General features: G+C 37.2%; 1 protein-coding gene across 1 annotated transcript in view; it reads right to left on the bottom strand.

Moving 5' to 3' along the window:
* necab3 (N-terminal EF-hand calcium binding protein 3) overlaps positions 1 to 22538 on the bottom strand; it is a 45728-nt gene extending 23190 nt beyond the window's left edge. Inside the window, exons 1-6 of the mRNA XM_085407468.1 lie at positions 22380 to 22538; positions 17940 to 17964; positions 7162 to 7270; positions 5498 to 5523; positions 3978 to 4075; positions 1200 to 1336 (exon numbers count right to left, since the gene is read on the bottom strand). Coding sequence (XP_085263594.1) covers positions 1200 to 1336; positions 3978 to 4075; positions 5498 to 5523; positions 7162 to 7270; positions 17940 to 17964; positions 22380 to 22502 — 518 coding nt within the window. The 5' untranslated portion in view covers positions 22503 to 22538. The remainder of the gene's footprint in view (positions 1 to 1199; positions 1337 to 3977; positions 4076 to 5497; positions 5524 to 7161; positions 7271 to 17939; positions 17965 to 22379) is intronic.
* Positions 22539 to 22846: the final 308 nt, after the last annotated feature.

Below are 22846 nucleotides of genomic sequence, written 5' to 3'. Positions count from 1 at the left end.
AAAGTGAGATATTAGTAAAACATTGTTGAATGATTAAAGAGAGAAAAACATTCTGAGTTATTATGGTGCACTGTATATAAAAATATAGGATTATTATATTAAATTACACAGAGCATCATGGTACGACAGAATGCAAAGTCTAGCAGAGAAATCATCCCTCCAGCATGAGTCATTTTTCTCCTTCAGCTAACAAACACGCTGGCTTATACCACACCTCACTAAGCAGTATGAACATATATGCAGCATTTCCTCTGTTAGATCCATCATTACCACACTGTATAGACTGGAATGAGTTCTTAGATGTGTTTTATTCATTTTAGTTTGGACTGTCTGCTGCACATCTCAGTTGGGCTGAACTTATTTAACCACTGCATTAAGAAAAACAAAACACAAACAAAAAAACCTTTAAATGTTCTCCTTTCCTTTAGTGTAAAAATCATTCTTAAAAAACAGCCGAGGAACATCATAAGAATGATGCAAGCGCAACAAATTCTAAAATCTGAAAAATCAAAGAGAAGCATCAGCACGTCCCCTCGGCTCAAGCAGCTTCTATGTGTTGTGGTAAGTGAGAGGAAAAAAGTAATGCGCTTTTATAACTAATGATGCTTCAGGCTTCTGGCTCACATGTAATTAACAGTTCAGACAACAATTCTCATAGTGTGATCCACTCTGCAATAAAATACTTGGTACAAAATACAGTGTCACTCTCGAAAGTATGCACTGTGTTTCTACATACTTTGCAAGTCCATCCAGTGGGCAACAAAAGAGGACTAATTCTGACAACTCTGTCATACCTAAACCACCGACCATGTTCCAATCTACATATAAAAGTAGAAGCAGAAGCCTTAATTAACTGGAATTAAAGATTTACAACAGTGAAATTACATTTAAAATATATGTAGCATAGAAAAGCATGACTGTACTCCCTTTCTGTGCAGTGTTGCAGCAGAATTTTAAAGTTGTAAAGTAAAGTTGAGTTAAAAATTCTAAATTTTCATTAGAACAGCATCTATGAAAAAAAACCACAAGGTAATCCTTATACCTGAGTTTAGCATTACAGCACCAGTCATCAGAAATGCTGTTGCTCATAAGTTCTCTACTTAAATTACGACTAAGACTTTAATAGTATGTAAACAGTGTTGAATAAAATGTAACAAATAACAGAAAACACAAAATACTGTATCACATAGTGTACTAACGGGGCAGGGCTGCTCTGCTCTTCCACAGCCTCCATGGCACACTGCAGGGACCTCTGTAAAGAAAGCAGCTGACTGGATGTCTCCCTTAGCATGAATCTGGTGACAAACTGACCCAACACGCTGGCACCTTGGTACTCCTGAGAAAGAGAGCGACAAACAGAACAAAGGGTTAAAGGACAAACTGCTCAAACCAAAGCGCAAAGAAAGGAAAAGCAGCTCTGAGACAAGACACACCACACAGAGAAGGAGAGAGAGCGATCATGTGATAACTTCTCCAAAACAACTGCAGGCACTTGTGAAATGTGTGACAGCTGCAATTAAATGGGCTAATTAATTCTCAGAACACATACATTATTCAGAAGTGCGTATTCAAATTCCAAGGTGGAAGAACTTTAATAGGAGACATAATTGCTGCTCATGTCCCCAAACACAAATGTGATTACGCATTCTCAAAGGAGACATAGTCACGCAATGTGCGAGTGAAGTAACATTGCATAGCTCATTGTCAAAACTTGCGATGACGAGCCTCTACTGAAAAAGCATCATGGGATTAGCAGTCCAAAGCACTGACAGACCAGAGCTGCTAACCAGTGACTGCACAATCCTCTAGGGGTTTACCCACTTCAACAGCTTTAAAGAAGAGGCCAAATAGAGGAGGTAGGTGATCTAATTAAGGCAGGTTCCATAATTATTCAGAACACATTTCCTCCACTCTTCTCATTTAACAACTCCTATTAAACTTTAAATCCCTGATTCATAGCTGTTACCTCAAAAAATCCTCAAGCACTTTTAAAACATTTTGTCAGCTCTAGTTGAGCAACATAATAAACAGGTACAGAAATGCTAGGCTGTGCCAAACCGGTACATATTATTACATGAGGTTTTTGGGACACACACACCGTGGGACATCAGGAGTATCAAGAGAATATTTGTAGCAGTTAGGACTGAAAATTGCAGACTGAACAAGACTTAAGGTCATGGGATTGCACTGCACTGATAGTCCATTGGTGCTACTCAGGACTTTGCAAAGCTTCTTTCTGCATAATTTTGCAGTGTCACTTGGTGACACTACAAGAAACTGGTGCTGTGCATGATTCCTGATTATGGCATGTGTGGTTGTTTTACCTAATAAACACAGAACATCTCTGCAGTCAGGCCAAGTATTAAAAACAACAAAATCTCTCAAGTAAAGTCATGGCTTGTGCTTCTTCCTCTTCATGGAGAATTGCCTTCCTGCTCTATCTCTGTCTCTATCTCTTATTAATCTAGTATAACCAGAAAACTAAAAACCATCGCACACAACCAGACTACCTTCTTCCTGTTGCTCTAGTCTAAGCACTAAGGTACATCAAAACATCTTCTTCCTGCAGCAGTTTCTCATTAACCACTCACACAATTTACCAGTCTCCTCATTTAATGCTCAGGAAGAGAATGTGCATCCCACTTAAGGAAGCTACTTTCTTAAAATCAAGCATACTATAATTGTTAAAAATAAGACTGATTATGTGGATTGATTCTTCTGCTTGGACTGAACACAATCAAGGCCCATGGGACCCGCAGTACATAGGTGGGCAGACTGCTGGCTTAAATACTAATCAGTGGTTTTTTTCCATCTGCAGCTTTAGCAGTGGGAGCAGTAATTGCTGCAGCAAAAAGGACCAAAAGTGCTGTGCTGCTGGACAGGAACAGAAATGTTAAGAAGTTCCCTGGAGTAAAAAAAAGGGCAAGCAGTAATAAGGGGAAGTCAAGTCAACGATTTTAGTTACATGTTAATGCTGGTGCAGTACACGCTGTAGCTTTGACAGACAAGTTAATAAACAGAAACAGCATCACAGTTGTGTCCAAAGTATCGGGTAGATTATTGTGTTATATAGGATATCTGTGACTCATTTATAGTTAGGATATTGAGACAACACTGCTGTGTTTTGTGCAGAACGTATTAAGTCATTCTTGGGTCAAACTCCCCATCTGATTTATTTCCCAGCCCATCCCTGCCTGAAATATTTTTTTTTGTCCCTCTTTTGTTAATTCATCACTTCTGGGAGACTTAGTGCAGCAGTGGCTCCATCTGTGTACACGGGGGCTTCCTCTAATAGACAAGAATCAGCACAAAACTAAACACAGGAGATTTATAGCACAAAAAAACCTAACTTGGTGAGCGTGTCTGTGTCTACTTGTATTACTTACATTGTGGGGATTGGTTTGGATACTCACGTTATGTAGGCCCACCTCCTTTAAGGTAAAGAAATGTCCCCATAATGCAAATCAGTATATTATAAGGTGAAGACTCAGTTTGAGGTTTTAATAGGAGATAGGATAAACCCCGTCAAAGTGTCCTAACCTTGTTACATAAAATTTGGTAAGCGTTAACAGGTAAATATCCGTTCACCGACTCATTCAACATTTTTGTGTTTCGGGGTTTGGCGGTATTTTCCAAAGTGGGACCAAGGATAACGAGACCACAGGTGATGTAAGTCAGTGTGAATCATCTGAATTGATAAAAACTAACTGCTTTCAGCCCTCAGTTTTTCTTGCTATTACCTGCATGGTGCATGTATTACATTTGAGACTACATCCAACCTGCCAGCTCTCAAGTACAAAGTCTGTGTGAAGCCCAACTTCCAATTTGAGAATAGTGCAGTCATTTCAATAATCTGTTGAATTCAGAGCTAGCGAGTGGTGGCCATGTGGTCTGCCAAAATTAAGACAGATTCACATAAAACTAAATGGTTCATAGTATAGCTTTCAGAGTCTTCACGTGCTTTGGTGAATTCTTACCTCTTTAGTTTTATCCATTGCCTTTAAGATGGCAATATTCAGGCTCTCCAGAGCTGAAAGGACATTAAGATACTCTCCAAGGTGCTGAGAAAAATAGTCTAACAGGGAATAGCAAAAAAAACCTGTCAGTGTTATTGCAATCACGGACTATGAACATGAATAGTCATCAAACATTAATTTTAACGTTTAAAAGTTGGAGACAAGCTCTAATATGTTGCCATGACAGACTCCAATTAAGAGACGACGACGACTACAGGAGTGAGAATATAATGAATGCACAATACGTCAGCAACACTTAGCGCTCCCCGTTTCATGAAATTGAGGGTTTTTTCTTTACTAATTTTAATAAGGCAGTGTTATAAGATATCTCATTCACTCTTGTAGTGTTAATGATAGCAAGCGTGAAGATTCATTTCACACCAGACAGCACCGACTGCTATAAAGAAACTCCTACACATTTTAATGTTTATGTCACAAATGAGCTCACGTAACTGCAAAAGCAGTGTACCGAGGCTTATTTAAAGTGTCACGGTAAAAAGGCTGTGCGAGGAAGGTTCACCAAATTATATATGATAGAGCAAGAGTAAAGCAAAGAAAAAGCTCAATAGTAATTAGCTCTTGATTCTTAATTAAAAACTTGATTTTACACTAGCTAAGAGTACGAGTGACATGACACACAGTTAACAATGTGATCCAAGGTGAATGGATTGGTGGCAGCCTTTACACTCCCCTCAGTTACATTCATTTATGTTGCATTACTGAATTTTAAACCGTTAATCAGAAACAATTTGGTCTAAAGAACATAGAGCAGTGGCTGACAGATGTTCACTGAACTACATATGAGATAAAAGAAGCATTCTGTTATGGAAAAACAGTCAACTTCTGTTGATGTCAGATGCAAAAGATGCCATTCCCATTCAATAAATTATGCAGAAGTTTTATTCTGGGTACAAGTCATATTTACCGGTCTCTGTCCTAGTTCTTAACTTTATTCAGGTCATCTGACACACATGTATTTTTTAAAATGATTAAAAAAATAGGCCAATAGATCACTACTATATATATCACTACTACTGTGTATACTATATAAGAATATCGATTGACTCTTACTGTATGTCTGTAAATTTTAGGAAACCAGCACCTGGTTGACTTTCCACACAAGAAGTCTACCAATAGGGAAACATGACTTTTTACCAGATTTTGCTCAGCAGTACCTAAACATGTCAGACGACACATTCAAATCAAACTAAATCACAAATGCTTTTGATATATAATTTAGTTGTGTTGCTTGTTTGGCGTGCGCAGAAAACACAGCAAAACCTGCTGCCTCTAACTTTATACAATGCTTTCATTTGAAAATGCAAATTTCCCAGAGTTTTTAAACTGTTGCTATGAAGTTACTCATGAACACTAATAATAATTAAAAAAAGAATCTAAGGATAGGGTAACACAAGCACTTATGACAATAACTTTTATGATAGGAGTTATACAGAAATCAGAGTAAGCACGCTCCAACCAACCTGATAGCTTGTCAGTGTCCAGATTGCTGCAGAGCAGAACATAAGAGAGAAGCAGGGAAGATACTGAGAGTTAATTAGGAAAATTCAAAGTTATGTAGCTCTTCATTTCTGCTTGAGAGGTTTGGTGTGACTATGTGTGAATATAGTTAATATGATAACAGTGTTGTCATATAAAGACATACACAAGACTTGTTAAAGTGTTAAAACCATATAAATCACACTTGTGCGCAGCATGTTAACCTGAAATGTTTATTCTCCTTAGAAATGATGTCTTCTGCATTTTATCATTATTTAAAATGTTAGACCATTGTCTGTTTTACTTCTCCCACAGTGGTAAAAACATTGCAATAAATACGTCTTTGTTTACTTTTCGTAGCAGAAGGGTTTACATTTGATGAGAAATTATTCTCTTTGATAAAGACCATTACTACTACCATTACTATGTGAAAAATTCCCCTGTTGTTTTAATGACATTTTAAAGACTGAATCAAACTGGAAGTGAAGCTGGTAAATAGCTGCATTATTATAATGCTCACACAGCTCCTGCAGACAACAAAAACAAATGCCTTTTTGGCAGTTGCTGTTACAAATCTGCATTTGGATGGTGACAATGAGCTCCCACATATCTCTCTTTTAGGCTATTAAGATATAGCTAATGTGATCATTCTTTTCCCTTTGCTTTCAGTTCCAGCATTTTCTGCATAACTTTAAGCATTATCAAGCATATACAGGTAAAACACGTTCTTCCTATCACCACTCCATTAACTGTATTGTTATATTGAGAATAAGAAAAACCTTTAATTAGACATCAGAGCACAGTTCATGCCAACTGCCTCAAAGCTTGGAGGGTGGTTAGAGAGGTCTCGAGGCTATTGTTTCTCATCACAGCGGCAATACTAGCCTAGCAGCATGTTCAAAAGCAATTTATCACACAGTGATGGAAGAACTGGCACCACAACAAAAATAAATACAGAGTGGTTACTGTAGCCAAACTAGTTAGATGCAAAAAAGGAAGAAACCCCCCCCCCCCCCAAAACACATATGCATCTATTCCAGTCTGCTTTTGTGTGTGAGACTGGGCCTACTGATGCATTTCAGTGATTTACCAATCATGGTTAATTTGTTATATCACCTGAGCTTATACAAAGATTTTGAAACCTTGTTAAGCCTCAGTGTTGGCACAGAAGAAAAGTTGCAAAATGCCTCATGAATACAAATACCTGATCTGCCAAAGGCAATAAAACACACTGGCTTTAGGTAAGGATCAGACTTAGATACATTAAATACAACATGGCAGGGGAGAAATGGTCTTTTCCTCTGTGGCTAAAAGAGTTAAGCGTCCACTGCAGTGCGGTGATTTCAGCAGCTATCCTGAGGCTGATTTCCTTGATTGTAATTTCAGGGAAGTAGTCTAGGTTTTGAAGTAGCTGGTTTAGCCCACAGTATTTTATGTCCAAAGGAGGGGGTAAACATCAATTCTGCTTGAGTTGAGTTTACCGAGGACCTCCCTCCAGCTGTGAGACATTTAATCTGTGGCTGGTGACTTGAAAAGAACACATTAACACTGCCTTTAAGCATGCTTTTATTTTGCCCTCTTTAAAAGGTAAAAGCACAAAGTTTACGAGAGAGAATCTATTAAATATAACACTAGGTCAAAAACTCACTTATTCTGTTGGCCATCTATGGAATAGAAAAGCTCCTGTAGCTCCTCAGTAGTCAGGATCCCATCAGCAAAGTAAGTATTAAACTCTTCAAATGACAACTTGCCATCATCTGAAACAGAAAGAAAGTTTACTGCACAAAGTCGACAGGCAGCCTTGTATCAACAGTTATAAGATGATAGGCTCACTAGTGGTTACGTGTATAACATGTATATTACATTTTTTTTCTTCTTGCTTGAATGATTTCTTGTTTCTGTGCTCTTGCTTCTACCAAATCTTAGTTTCAGTAATACTAAACTCAGGAGAAACATCTTGCCTAACATTAAAGAGAAAATTGAGCCACCTGATTGCATCGTACTTGGATGTGTTTACATGCTGGATAAGACACTACCACCTATCTTAGCTTGGACTTTTTACATAACTCATTACACATGTGGTACTTAGTTCTGGAAACTATTCCATTTAATTCCCTTTTAATCTCAGTGTAAAGGCTCAAGAGCTTCTGTAGCCCTTTTCTGCTTTTCTGCTATGCTGGAAAGTCAGTATTGTTTTGTAACTACCACAGCTGCAACCTTTCATATTAATGATAATATGCATAAAGAAAACAAAAAAAATGAACTGAATGACTAAAAAGTAATAAAACATCTTATTTTCTTGGAATTAACTGACAAAATATTTCAATATCTATCTATCTATCTATCTATCTATCTATCTATCTATCTATCTATCTATCTATCTATCTATCTATCTATCTATATATATTAGGGGTGCAACGATATTCGTATCGATATTGAACCGTTCGATACAGTGCTTTCGGTTCGGTACGCATATGTATCGAACAATACAAAATTTGTAATTTATTTTATCAACTTTCCTTCTGACTATGCTGTCTGTGTTGAGCGCTCAGTGAATCTGTGTTTGACTACTCCGCCTAGGGTCGACAGTGCAGCCTAGGCGGAGTAGTCGAACGCAGATTCACTGAGCGCTCAACACAGACAGCATAGTCAGAAGGAAGAGCGCAGGGCAAGCTAGCGAGACAGAAGTTAAGCTCTCCTTACAACATGGACCTCCCCCACCCTCATTCAGATCTGGCGTTTGGAATTATTTTGGTTTTCATGTGACGTATGACCCTGAAGGTAAGCAGTCATGGACTAAAGTAAAACAGTATGTTGGATGTGCCATGCAATGCTTAATTACATGGGTGGGAACTAGTGTGTTAGCGCAGTTAGCTCGTTAACGTGTTGGCCGTCTAGCCCCATGCACGGGCGTTAACGGAGATTTGCCGTGTTGTGGCGTTAAGGTCATTTCAACGAGATTAACCTGAAAGCACTAGTGGGAACACAACGAATATGACTGCACATTTACGCCGACATCATCCTAGTGCAAAGACAAGTGGAAGCAGAAAAAAAACAAGCAAGCATGCTGCTAACTTTAGCCGAGTCATTTAGACAGCTGTTTAATATGCTGCTGAGAATATAGCCCAGAAGAAGCGGATAGTATAGCTTTTATTTTGGAAAGAGACATTTCTCTGTAATAAACTCTCTTTTCCAAAGATGAGTGATTCCTCAATCAGATACAGGGCTCGCAATATCGCTAGCCCGACGTCCTGGAGCTAGCGATTTTTTTCAGTCGGGCTACCAAAATCTATCTCTTCCCTGCCCGTCGGGCTATTGTAGGAAGGAAAAATTTATGTCAATGCTTTTGCATTCTTTCAGAAATGTAGCTGGGTAATTATGTCATTGGCATCGGTGAGCCACTGTCAATATGTGACATATTGAAATCGCGTTTGAATTTGCGCTTGTTTTTTTGCTTTCACTTTGCAATCGTGCGAACTGTGTATAGAGAGCGACAGCACTGATCTGTGAGTGATGATAATTTGTGCACCAATTCCTCTGACATCGTCTTATTAATCGTTAGCTTACTATGCAAACATGACAAGTGAAATCTCCCGCAGCTTAAACATGTGAGAGGTTGATCGCGCAGAGAATCGCTGAGCTTATGTGAGTGCGTGTGTAAAAGCAGCAGGATTTATATTTGACTACGATGACCTGGATGACTGAGAACCTTCACAGACAGATATATATTTTAGTTCTGCTGAGCCAAATAAGACAGGTCAGGGTGAAGAAGTGACAGCCAAAGAAAAGCTTACCACAAAACGGAGAAGTTATGACAAATCAGACTATAAGGCAAAAAGAAAGTGCAGCTTTATGGTTTCATGGACAAAAGAATTTCTGTGGCTGCAATATGACGAGCTAAATAACCAGGGCTGCACATAAGTGGTCCGCAGGTGCGCATTCGCTGTCAAAATAAAAAACACGCACAAGGGTTAGGGTTAAATTTAAAAACTGTACTTTTGAGTTAAAATATATATTTATAATTTTAATAAATGACAAATTAAAAAGGCATGAACATTTTTTGTATCGAAAAAATATCGAACCGTGACACCAAAGTATCGAACCGAACCGTGAATTTTGTGTATCGTTGCACCCCTAATATATATATATATATAAATATATATATATATATATATATATATATATATATATATATATATATATATATATATATATATATATAATGGCTTGAATTGTTGATAAAGTAATAAGTCATATTTGAAAAGAATTGTCACTTATTTAAACATGTAAATATGACGCGTGTCTGTAAAAAGCAAAAAAAACAAAACAAATATGAATGTTCTAACAGATAAAAACTAAATTCTAATACTATGCATAAGTGTTCCACAAAATATAAATGTAAAAGCACTACAGATGGTGAGCACATTGCATTTTTTCTCATTCTGCTCAGACTAGTTAACAGTGAGCACAGATTTTTGTGACAATGCACAGGAAAATCAATAGCAGATGATAAATAGCTTGGTTGTCATCTGTGAAGAAGTGTTCCTTCGTGAGCCTATTATAAATCAGTCTGCAAGCACAGATTACACAGATCAGTCAGCAGTTAGCCTGCCAGAAAGAAGCTGCTAGATGTTTTTAAGTGCAGCTGAATAAATAGACTAGGCATATTTACCTAAAAAGGGAAGCAAAAGTATACTCGAAGGAGTTGGAGACATAATTAATCAATGCAACTGAGTAACATTACAATAAAGAATGATGAAATACAGCTAAGACAGTCATATGCACAAATAAGTATGGATATGAGGTTGGTAAATCCACCAAATAGACAGTTTTTTGCACAGAGAGTCATATCAGGGCAAAATCAGGGCAGCTACGAAACTCACACTTTCACACTTTTAAAATTTGGCTTCTAACCCCCTGAGTAATCAAACCCTGTCTATGCAAAGACAAGGCAAAAGGAGAGTGGTTTAATATGCCATTCCACTTGGTTGGCTCAGCAAAGCTGGCAATTCAAGGGCAAGCTGGAAGACCATCTGTTCAAGTGGACCCATACTGACACTGTTCAACATTACCTCTGACCAGAATGTGTAATGTGTTGGTCCAGACAACAAGCTGCTCTCGCCACTTTGGCCCACATTTTTTTTCGAATAAAAATCAAATCTTCTTTGTCACACAAAAAGTGTCTTTTGTTTTTTCCAGTCTCTTTCACTGCCTTTGTTTTCTCTGTCAAAATACAAAGAACTCTTACGTACTATAAATCATTTGGATCACCACACATGTACTAGTATCTTGGACAATTTTTAATTCATATTAAAAATCACATTTTAGTTGATGTGCATGTTGAAAGAGTGATTGATGTTTTCTTGGTTAGAAAAAAAGCATGACATATTAAAAGCTGGCCTTCTTTTAATAGATTTTAATAGACATATGTGCTGTTCCACTTATATATACTTTATGCAATTTCCTTATAATTTAATGCCGTCTGTGCTCAGTATGTTGACCCAGAGACTGTAGATCCTGCCACATGTCACAGCGCTGTACTCGGAAAGATTCCTCTTCATGGAGTGCCAAACAAGACACACAGCAACAAGGATCAGCAGCAACACTTCTCCATTTGATTGCCAATTGACAGCAAGTAGCAGTCTCCTCTGTTCATTTTGACATTTCTGGGCTAAATGTCTCTATCATAAAGGAAAAAACCCAGACAAATACACAAGCCTGAACATCATCATTTTTCAAAGGCTTTGAGTTGATGTCAATGACATCCTGACCCAGGGAACAGCACTACCTTGACTTTTTGACCTGTCTTAGGAGACATAAGGAGTATAAGTTGTAAAAACATGCAGATTTGCATGTTTACATTACAGCTATGTTTGCAGCATTAAATTAATTAAAAAATCCGTAATAATCCTGACAGAAGACATCAAAAGATTAAAAAAATATGTCTAAGCGTCAGGAAACATCTGGTTCCATCCTCATATCTGACACATCCATCTCCTCTGATGGATGTAAAGATGAGAACAGTGGATGCTGGAGCACTTATTTCTAAAATGGGAAATTCTTGTACAGCCAAGTGTTACTCTAAAATGATGTTGATCAATTATGATACATTATACAGTTGCATTGTTTGCCTTGAGATCACTTAAAGAGCAGGAAGTATTGAAGGAAATGTCTTCTCTTCCCCTCCTCGTGGGAGAATAAACTATGTGAACTGCATTTTACATGAGTACATACAGTATAACCTAGTTTAAATTAGCATCACCACTAAAATGAATGAAGTCTTCCAGCCATTAATCAGTGTTGAGTTTTATATAACAGAAAGGGGTGCACTAAAATGCCACTGACTTCCATTTGCTCTTTTCATCCTCTACAGTCCTATTAGATCAAATCAAATCAAATTCAAATTTTTGTCACATACACAGTCATACACAGTACGATATGCAGTGAAAGGCTTACACAACTGCTCGTGACCTAAAGGAAAAAAAAAGGCTATGAATAAGATAGGAAATAAATATGAAAATTAAAAAGGGTAAATTTAACTAGGAAGGAATAAAATAAAATATAAAAATTAAAGTTAAAAATGAAATAACTGTACAACAACAGATTAGAATGAAGGGTAAATTTAACTGGGAAAGAATAAGATAAAATATATAAATTAAAGTTGAAAATAAAATAACTGTACAGCAAAATACACAAATACACAGTATAGAAATATATAAGAATGTATGAAGAAATATAAACATATATATACAATAACAGCAGCTGTACAAGTATTAAATGGAAATGAAGAAATATAATGTCCAGTGTTGTGCAATCCACATTTGTAAGCGTCTTGTGCAGTGCAAATATGCTTAAAGTGATTTAGTGATGAAGTGATTCGATTAGATGACCACGCATCTAATCGAATTAGTGTAAACAAAGTCCAGAATGTCCAGTGTGTGTGTAAGAACCATATGTGTGGGTCAGTACTATGTGATGGTGTGTCTGTCCTGCATGGTGCTGTTCCCGAACCAGGTTGAGATGTTTCCCGTCAGGATGCTCTCTATGGTGCACGAGTAAAAGTTCCTGAGCACCTTGGAGTTCAGTCGGAAGTCTCTCAAGCATCTGAGGTGGTAGAGACGCTGTCGGGCCTTTTTCATCACAGTGTTGATGTGACAGGACCATGACAGGTCCTGTGTGATGTGAACGCCGAGGTATTTGAAGCTGTCCACTCTCTCCACTGGGCACTCGTTGATGACAGGGGTCTGGTAGTTCCTCTCCTGCTTAGTGCTGAAGTCCACTATCAACTCCTTTGTCTTACTGACGTTTAGAAGGAGGTTGTTCCTAGATCAGCTACAGTCTCTAGCTACTAAACATTCACAAACCAAGTATCAGCTGATGTCCTTAAATTAATAAATCACGCATGGCCCACTGGCATATACGGTGTCTAAGCAAGGCAAGGCAAGGCAAGGCAAGTTTATTTGTATAGCACAATTCAACAACAAGGTGATTCAAAGTGCTTTACAGAGACATTAGAAACAAGCAGATCTCCCTTCCTAAAAAACATGACTTCTGAGGCTTTGTAATGGTCATGTTTCCAGATAATGTGAAGTTAATGCGATTTTACAGCAGCCAGTCCAGAAATGCTTTCAGAGAACAAACTTTCAGAGAACAAACAATGACTTTGATGTTGAATAATTGAAACCACAGTCTGCAAAATGAATCACTGTCTGCGTGTTTTTTGACCTGGTTTTAAAGAACACACGAGCTGCCTGAAACAGACAAAATACCTTCGATGCATTTTACATGGGGCATGATACTTTTAACTTTTTATTCGTGTAGTCAGGGTGTTTTTAAAATAAGACATTTCTGTTCAGAAAGTAAGGACAAAAAGACTACATGGAAACTATGCAAGGATTACAACTTGCTGACAAGGGAGAATCGTAAAAAGGATGGGCATTACCCGACCCGAACCCACACTCTAACCATTTATCACCGAAGCAGTTGTCAGTGCAGCTGTTTCATTTGAAAACAACAAATGTGTTGAACAGAGATGTGGAGGGGAATATTTGAAGCTGAGCGTGTAAAACAACCCTTTAAAGTGAACCAAAATTTAAATAGCCAAAGCCTCCATTTAACACTCCATCGTAGAGAAAATTCCATTATAAAAGGAAGCGGCTTTAAATCATGCTGACGGTTGGGGCAAAAGCAATATGCATATATTGTTCTTCATTAGAAAGAAAAATCACTTAGGAGTTTCAAGATGTAAAAAAAAACATGTTTCCAAAGAAAGAAAGTGCTGCTTTTAAAAAAAAAAAAAAAAGCTAATGGGACACGGCCTGATCATATATAACATTTTCTCTTTACTTTAGTTTATAAAAGTCAGATTACTATAACAAAGTGTTCACAAGGCAAGAGTAAACAAGAACATGAAAGTGAGTACGTCCTGTAAAGTAGGGCACAAAGTAGGGCACATTCATATCTTTCCAAAGGTTAGTCCCATTGCAGACTCTCCTAAGAGGTTTATAAATTCCCCATGAATGCATCACTTCAATAGCAACAAGCATTACGAGGAAAGATGGGTCTTGATTCCTTTTGGTAAACTTCTATGCACTAAAATGCCCGCATCGTTACAGATTCTGGTATTCTTAGCACAAATGCTCTACTTAGGACGTGTTCCACCTGGCCACCTGTGAGAAAGTCTAAAGCTGCTCTATATCTTCCATATTCCAACTTAAGTTGCTTTTAGAACAAACAACCTATTGATTCTCCACTTCAGTAATAACATAACGCTGACAGGTCTTATCCACCACAGAGCAGATGTTAGAAGAAAGATGAGGTTTCATCTTCAGTCATAACACTGCAAGTGTGATCTGCTGAATATGGAGAAATAACATTTTTTCATAAGAAAAGTTGGGGTTATTTAAATTATTCTTAGGATTTCATGCACATTGGTCTCAGAGTAGTCATTAAAAGCAGGATGCAGTTGCAGTATAAAACTTTTGAATCATGATTTTAACTTAAGTTAAAAACTATAAGATTTTTTTCTCTTATGGACCTTAATTTGGAATAGCTGTCTAAGCTATTCCAAATTAAGGTCCATAAATTATTCTTTTCCGGAGTAGTAATGGAGAGAAAGTTTTATTTATTTATATATATAGCTTCAAAGTCTTTACAGCATACTGTTTAACTAGGAGTAACTGCTTGAAATGTCGAGCTACTTTCGGATTTTGTTTTTCATTAAATCTGGTTTCTGTCTAACCAAAACGTGCCCAATATTCGGTCTCATTTTAGCTCTTTTTAACCATTTATTCTCATTTTCTATTATTCACTTCATATGCACAGAAACTAGTTTTTAACTTCCAGGAAAGATCATGGTGTGGGTTAAAATACACCTCAACTGTAAACAAATACATAACGCATAGTATATAAAAATATACTATATAAAAGGTTGTATCAGCAGGTGTGATCGAAATACAATTGTTATACCATATGAGCTATGACACAAGACACTATATATAAGTTATTGAATAATATTGTACATTTATTATACATCCAAGACAAAACTAAACATAAATTATAATATTGCTAATATTTTTTAGATATTTACACAGAGACATTCTAATAACTATTTACTCAAGTTTATTATCCATCATTGTTACTATAACCATAGTAACACTTTATAAGTTTTACCAAGACAGGACGTGCTTAGTAACTACCACGTTTCTATTATTCAGTGCATTCTGACGGTGTCATCATATTATATTCTTCGCCTAATTCCAGTGGGATTTATATTTCAATTACTAATGAAAAATAACTAGCAGGGGTTGTAGGAGAGAATATTTTCTTTGAGTTTTTCTGTCATTATAACGAAACAGAGAATACATTTGGCTGGAAGCAACAGAACAATTCATAATGTCAAATTCCTGTCATAGGAGATTGTTAAGAGCTGCTGAGAAGTAATTGTTGTGTGGAGGTAGACCCTGTATACGCAATAATGTCCTACTGATGTGCACTTCTTCTTGATTTGCTTTGGCATGTTATTTCATCTGATGTTAGAAATAAATATATCTCTCTTACAGAGCAGTAAGGGTGCTGAACCTGCTGTACATGTGTTTTTTTCCTCAATCATAGGGCTCTGGTGACAATCTATATGCCAAAAAGCATTTGATTCTGTTAGATGAATGGTATTATTTTACATTATGGATGGAATTATCCTAGCCTATCCTATCCTATGCTATACTGTACTATATTGAAAACAATAAAATACATACAATAAAAATGAATATATACCCAAGACTATTCAATTGATTTCATTTCAAAAACAGAAGAAGATATTTGGAATTGAGGTAAAGAAAAAGAAAACCGAGTATGAGATGTTAACAGACAAGCAAAAGTTTACCTTTTGAACCTGATTATAGGTCAGACTAAATGTGCAGTCCTTAATGTTCAAAACCATTTCGTAAGTAGACATATTTCTGATAACAAAAATGTTTGAATAAGTAACTCCCTTGAAAAAGTTAAATGTAAAAAAACTACATAAAGTAGAAATGCATTTCAGTCACAACTGAGATAGAAATTCATGATAATTTTAAAGAGCTCTTTAAAAACTGAAAAGCAAAGCATGAAAATTAAAGTAAGATAGGAAGCCAAAGGTCCTTTCATAATAACACAAGAGAAACGAGATACAGTGGTTAACAGCATGCTTACTCTCGAGGAGAATCTTTAGCTGGAAATTAGTCATTTGTTTGTTATTATAATATTTATCTAATTTCTCTACCAAGGCTGACTGTTGGAGGTCCTGCATCAAATTACCTCAACATCCATGACAAATTTATTTAGAGCTTGGACTCCAAACTCTAAGCTACTCCCTGATTATTGGGCAATAATCAGGGAGTAGCTTAAGAAAGGGATATGAAATAACTAGATTGACCTAATTTACAAAATATATATTACTGAGATGACTCCATTGGTCTCAATGTTCTGTTTATTTAAAAACACAAAGATGATTTAACAAAAAGAAATAAAGCTTTGTTGGAGCATAAAAAGAGGACAGTTCTTCTTCTTCTTCTTATTATTATTATTATTTATGTTTTCACTTTTAGGGCCTAAAAAATGTAAATGCTGACCCATCAGAACTTTGCCTTTCCTAAAATTATCGATTGTGCACTTAATACATGCCAAGATGCATCCCAGTATGGTAGATGTTGATGTGAGCCAGTCTTTTTACGTATTTTCTTCTGTAAATAAATCTTAAATCTAAAAGCGTTCTCTCTTTGCACACTAAGAAATGCGTGCCTTCTGTTGCACTGTCAAAAGCAATCACAAAATAAAAATGGATCATTTTGTGCCTCAATGAAAAAAAGAAAATTGCATCTGACACAATGACAAATATCAGTTTAGCAAAATCACAAAATATTTTTTTCTCAACAAAACAAGTCTCTGGTGTAATACAAGAGACATACACACATACAAGAGACACGGCAGCCGCTTTTGCAGTCATCTTTGTCTGTTTACTTAATTTATTAATAATCCCAGAGCAAATACTGCATAAGCTACAGCTTCACTTCAATCTAATTTCCTGAAAATTGCTCATGAAAACTATAATGAACCAATCTGAGGGGGAAGTCTGTACAACAAAAAGTAATTTCATTAAAATTAGCTGAATGCATTAAACATCACGCACCAATAATATTGATGCATTAATGCTGGAGTCTCCCGGGGCTACTGGCACAAATAACAACTACAGTAAGCGCTTGCAATGCTTATATCTTCTCACTGCCAAATTTTACAAACCCAAGGTGCCCTTAAGAGCCCTATACAGTGTGACGTAGGAGGCATCTACAGGTGCATTCACTGTGCATTCAGACCAAACTGATCCGGCTAACCGACAGTGAGTATGGAGCTACAGTATCATTGTGAAGTAGCACAGTTCTTGGTAGACTGTGCCATTACCATGAGGTAAAATGAGTAAAACAAACAACTGATTATGACACAGACATAGGTATGTGTACAGATGTCCAACTCTTGAAATACGAAGTCTATCCTGTGCGCATTTGGCAATAAATTTGTTGCTAGAAAAAATATCTTGGCTGCGGCTGTGTTAACATGACTCATAATAATTTGTAAACAGCACCCGCAGCACCCAAACAATGCAGTTTGACAGGAAGAAGCTTTATTTTGTGTGGCATGTTCTTCCAAGTTTGGGCTACAATCCAGAATCTCAGAATAATTTTAATTGGGTGGAAAAACTTATTCAAGCATGCAGAGGAAAGAAGATTCACTTGAAGAGTCATTCATGCAAATTCCCCCCCCCCCCCCCCCTTTTTTTTTTTCTCCATCCAGATTGTTTGGGGCATAATAACAAGTGGAAGGATGTGGAGAAATAACAAGCATGCATTGTGACAAATTATTCATCACCAAGCATATTATGTACTGTTTACTCACCGTTTTTGTCTGCTCTGCGGAAAATCTGGAAAACAAAAAGAGGGGGGAGAGGATGGTTTTTATTTCTAGCATAGGATCACTGAAGGGATTCTTGCAATAAGCAGGTGTAAATTATTAAGAATCATGGCAGTTTGTCAAAAACACAATAGGATGTTTAACGCCTGCAGTTCGTTTATCCTGGTGCACAGACTAGAAAGATGACAAGAAGAAGGACATTTACAAAGGCTGTTATACTCTGCATGAGTGAGTCATGTTAGGTTGAAAGCAAATTGATAGTGTCAGTTCTAAAATAGGTTGAACAATTATCATTCTAAAGTAAACAGTCATTTACTTCAGAAGTGATAATTGTACGGTAACGCCACACTATGTTTATTGTCTATTTGTTTGACTCACTGATGCTTTTTCATTAATTTCTTAGGAGGGCCAATATGGTAGGTAGTAAGAAGGATAATCATTTGCTATATGTATTATACACAATTCTGTTAAATATACAGTATGCAATAATATGCAAGAGTAACAGTAAGTCACAAATAATGGGGACTCCAAACACAAGATACTATCTGATCCACTTGCAGCTTATTTTCTCTGGCATGCAGCTTTGTCTGCAAACAACACAGAAGTCCACCTTTCACTAAATCCTTTTTTCACTATGAGCATCTGAACATTTGACAGCAGGAAAAGCAGAAACAAAGCTCCTGCATTAGTTTACTGTTTTGCTTACTTCAACATAGCCATCGTATCAGTTTTATAACGCGGTAACAATGTTCGTTTGAAGCCATTTCATGGATTATCAGTCTAATCACAACGATGCTGCGCTGTATATAAACAATGCTGTGTAATCTTAATAGATTTGGCTTCCTCCATTCTGTTCCCCGTGGGGGACTCTCATGTACAAAACTGGCTTGAATTAACAGTAGCGGATGGAGCACTTACGTCAGTTGTATTATTTAATACACCAATGATGACTATACGAAGACAAAACTATGACTGCACACACCACATCACTCAGCTGCAGCAAAAAAACACCAAAACAAATACAGATTTTGTTTTATATATATATATATAACTGGTCTGTGTTTGATAGTAGTTACTGTTGCAATTGTTATGGAGTTTAAAAAAAGATAGAATCTTCTTGTTTTTAGCTGAGTTTTGAACCACCAGTAATGGCAACTTATAAAAAGCCCACTTCTCAAGCTGAAAAAAACACCCATCAGATAAAATCAACAGTATAGATTATTCACTAAAAGTAGAAAAATCACTAAAACTGAGGAAAGCCATTTGTTTTCTGACACGCAAAAGACAAATGTCCACACAACAGGATAAAGCTCAGGGTTGATCCTGTAAAGCCTGTGCGACTGCTTTGAGAAAAAGAGTTGCTTTTTGGTCAACATGTAAAAATCTACTTGTTTCATTTTTTTTTTCTTTAGCTCAGTGAAAACATTATTGTCCAGAAAATAGAAAGTGGACTGTTTGGCTTCACCAAACAACATAAAATAGAAGCAAAACAGAAAGCTATACCAACACACCATCAATAAATAACAGCGGTAAAACAGGGCTTTAGATCTAGATTTAAAGATCACAGCCACAACACAGCGACTAAAGTAACTATTGTGAAGGCTAAATATATTTTTCAAAGCGTTTGAATACACAATCAAATAAAACTCAAGTCTACTGTGCACTGAGATGTGTGTCTTGAAAATATGAACATGAAACTTAGATTTTTAAACCAATTTTAGTTTAATCTGTGCACTATAATAAGAATTTCACAAATATTAATGCAGCCACACAAACAAACATATATGTGCATTTGTAGCTGTATGCAGCTTGGTTGTCATTCAGGTGAGCAGAAAACAATAGCTTCATTAAGCGAGTTTGAATGCAAGATCTGCAATGAAAACAACAGATTCGTAATTTGTTCTCTTTTATTGATTCTCTTTCACTCCCTGAGACATTTATGTCCAGTGTTAAGCAGCACAACTGCCGTGCTCATTGGTTTTGACCTACAGTTTATTAATCCTGCAGAATTTGGTCCTCGTTTTAATTTGCTATAGGTCAACAAGCTCAAGGTTTGCACTTGTGCCCTCAGTGTGTCTGTCTGTCTCTCCACTGCTTCAATCCTGACTTATAACAAGAGCCGGGTCATAACGACTCACTTCACGAAACACTGGCTGCTCTATTTTTGATTCCTCATCCTATTAAAAGCAACATTGCACTTGGATTGCACATAGAAAGGACAATCAGAACACTCTACTTATCTTACATGAATACAAATTTGATGTTGTACCGGCTTTAGGGTTCTGTCACTGCACAATCTCAGTCAGCAGCTTGTTCTTTTTCACTTTGGCACTGTGACCCATCTAGCCAACATTTTCCACTCCTCCTCTATTCCAGGAAGATCAGGTATAGCGTTAAATGTGTTTGTTGTTTGGCTGTGGCTTTTGACTCTCCGGTGTCAGGAGACGATAATGCATCATTTACAGCAAGCCCAGGAAAGGTCAGACCTGCTTCCCATTGTGTTGCTGTTCTGATGTCATGGTGGAGGGTATTAAGACGGTGGGTTATCTCAGGCTCTGCTTTCACACCACTTGGTGCAATGCTTAATAAAAAAGACATAACATCACCAAAACAACCCTAATAAATATGCTTTGTTGTTAGTAAATGCCAGATGATTTACTTTCTGTGACAATCCAAAATATCATATTTTTCTTTCTCAGTAGCAGCAAAAGAAGAGAAGAAGCAGAAATAAGTGCCAGGAATCAAGAAAGCCTAAGAAAAGCAGGCCTGCTGCATTCACAAAACAAAGACTCTAAGAAGAGTAGCCAACAATGTAAATGATGAAACAGCCTCATACAACCCTAGCACAATCAGTCACTTTTAAAGGTTTGCTTTTTCTTTGATTTGTTGCAATCTTTGCATCTCTAATGTTAGTGACTGGCTCAGTATCCTGCAATTGATGCACTGATGTGCAGATCTGTCTGCAAATTAAAGCTTATATGTTGCATGCAAAACCAAGCAACGTGCTTTTATAATAAATCAGTTTAATTGTTACAAACAATTACAAAATGTTCTGAATCAATTAGCATTTAGTCATTAATCCCCTGTCATTCTGTTGTGTATGTCTCGTAACCACTTGAAAATCAGTAGGTAGCACTGCAATAACAAAGGATTCACATTACTCGCTTTTACTTTAGGAACACAAAATCTTTATGCAGACTTAAACCTGTACTAATGGAAATGTCAAACCAACACAAAAGATTAAAATTCTTAAAATCTCTCAGCTGTCCCAGGGGAATATTTGGTCAATCTACAGCTAGGAATGTTTCCAGTCTTGGAACATGGTGCTTCTGCACCAAATAAAGGTGGAAAGCAATAAAAAGAAAGAATGAGGAGAAAAATGCAATGCACAGAGCAACATGGCACTTAAATTCAAGACAGCATGTCCGTTTCTGACTGAGACTGATTATTATTGTATTCAGTACTGTCTCCTACACACAGTGTTTTAAACAATTTAAGCATAATTATATTTTGAGCATAGAACCGTCAAGCTGAATGGTCTTTTTTGTGTGTTAGTGCTCAGTCAACAGAAAAGCTCAAGGCCGAAGACTGAATATGAGAAGCACTTCAATCACATACCCCATTCAGGGACAGTGCACACTTTTAAATAGACATTTCTGCAAAAGTAATGTCCTTGTCTACACAAGGTTGTAGTCAAAGGGAAATGGAAAGCTTCAAGCTAGTGAGAGCTCAGATTTGGAAACATCACTGGTCTGCTAACCTCTAACAAGATGACAAGCTGGATGGTGGTTTCTATGGCAGCATTGCAGGTTAATAAGGCTGTTACTGTTTTGAGCACAACTTAGGGTAAGCTGCGCATTATAAATCATAGCACCATTTTTGAGTTGATCACTTAGTTTGTTTGTTTGTTTGTTTGTTTAATACATATATATTGAATAGGTTCACTGTTATGCACGTATTGCCTCTGAAAGCCCAGAAGTGTTTGCATCTGTGCGTAACAAAAAGAGGAGAACCCCCAGCAGTCCCTAAACCTGTCAGACTGGGGGCTTAATTTATCATGCAGAGACAGCAGCTGCAGCTGCAGCTTTTCCTACTTTCCTACGCACACGCGCGTACATGGCGAAGCGCACACCACACAACATCTGATAACGATGCAGTTTTCATTTCCACTAAATTCTCTAGAAAGTAATAAGTAAATAAGAGGGAGAGAGAAAAAACATTTAAATTTGCAGCACTATATCAACTCAGACCAGATCTTTTCTTTTCTTTTTTCTTTTTCATTCAATCTAATATTATTTGAACAATGAATATATTTAGATTTACAGTTAATATAAAAATACAAGAAAAATGAATGAAAAGCAAAAGCGTCAACAATGTGTTGCATCAGTAACACTAATACATGAGTAAGAGAGCGGATCCACTCACATCATGAAAAATAGTAAGCCCCTGTCCGGCATTGTGCGGCGGCTGCTGTTGCTGCTGAGCCCGAAGATGCTTCTGTTTGGCCGACTGCAGGCACATAGTGATCATCTCTGTACAAGCCAGCATCTTCGACCGCAACGAAACACGTCTAAATCAAACTGTTGAAGTCTAGAAGGCTAAAGTAAAATGAAGATGTTGCTATGGACGAGATTAGGGCTCCAGGTGCGAGAGATGACAAGTGCAAGCAGGCAGGCGGCAGGCGGGGACTCGGGGACGCTCTGCAACTTTGTGGTGCGCAGCTGAACAGACCCGCCAGCCCCTCCTGCTGGAGCCGCTGTGATTGGCTCGTTTATCAGCATCTGGATTAAACTGATCATCACTAAAGCTTCTTATCTTCCCATAACCCTTTGTATATCTTTTTTTTTTTCGGTTTGAACGCAAAGACACACTATTAAAACTAGAGCTGCAAT

The sequence above is a fragment of the Rhamphochromis longiceps genome, linkage group LG5 (assembly GCF_057381845.1).
Source record: "Rhamphochromis longiceps isolate RC_006_pf linkage group LG5, R_longiceps_female_GT1.1, whole genome shotgun sequence".
Classification (NCBI taxonomy): Eukaryota; Metazoa; Chordata; class Actinopteri; order Cichliformes; family Cichlidae; genus Rhamphochromis; species Rhamphochromis longiceps.
This window is presented reverse-complemented; position numbering and strand designations above follow the sequence as displayed.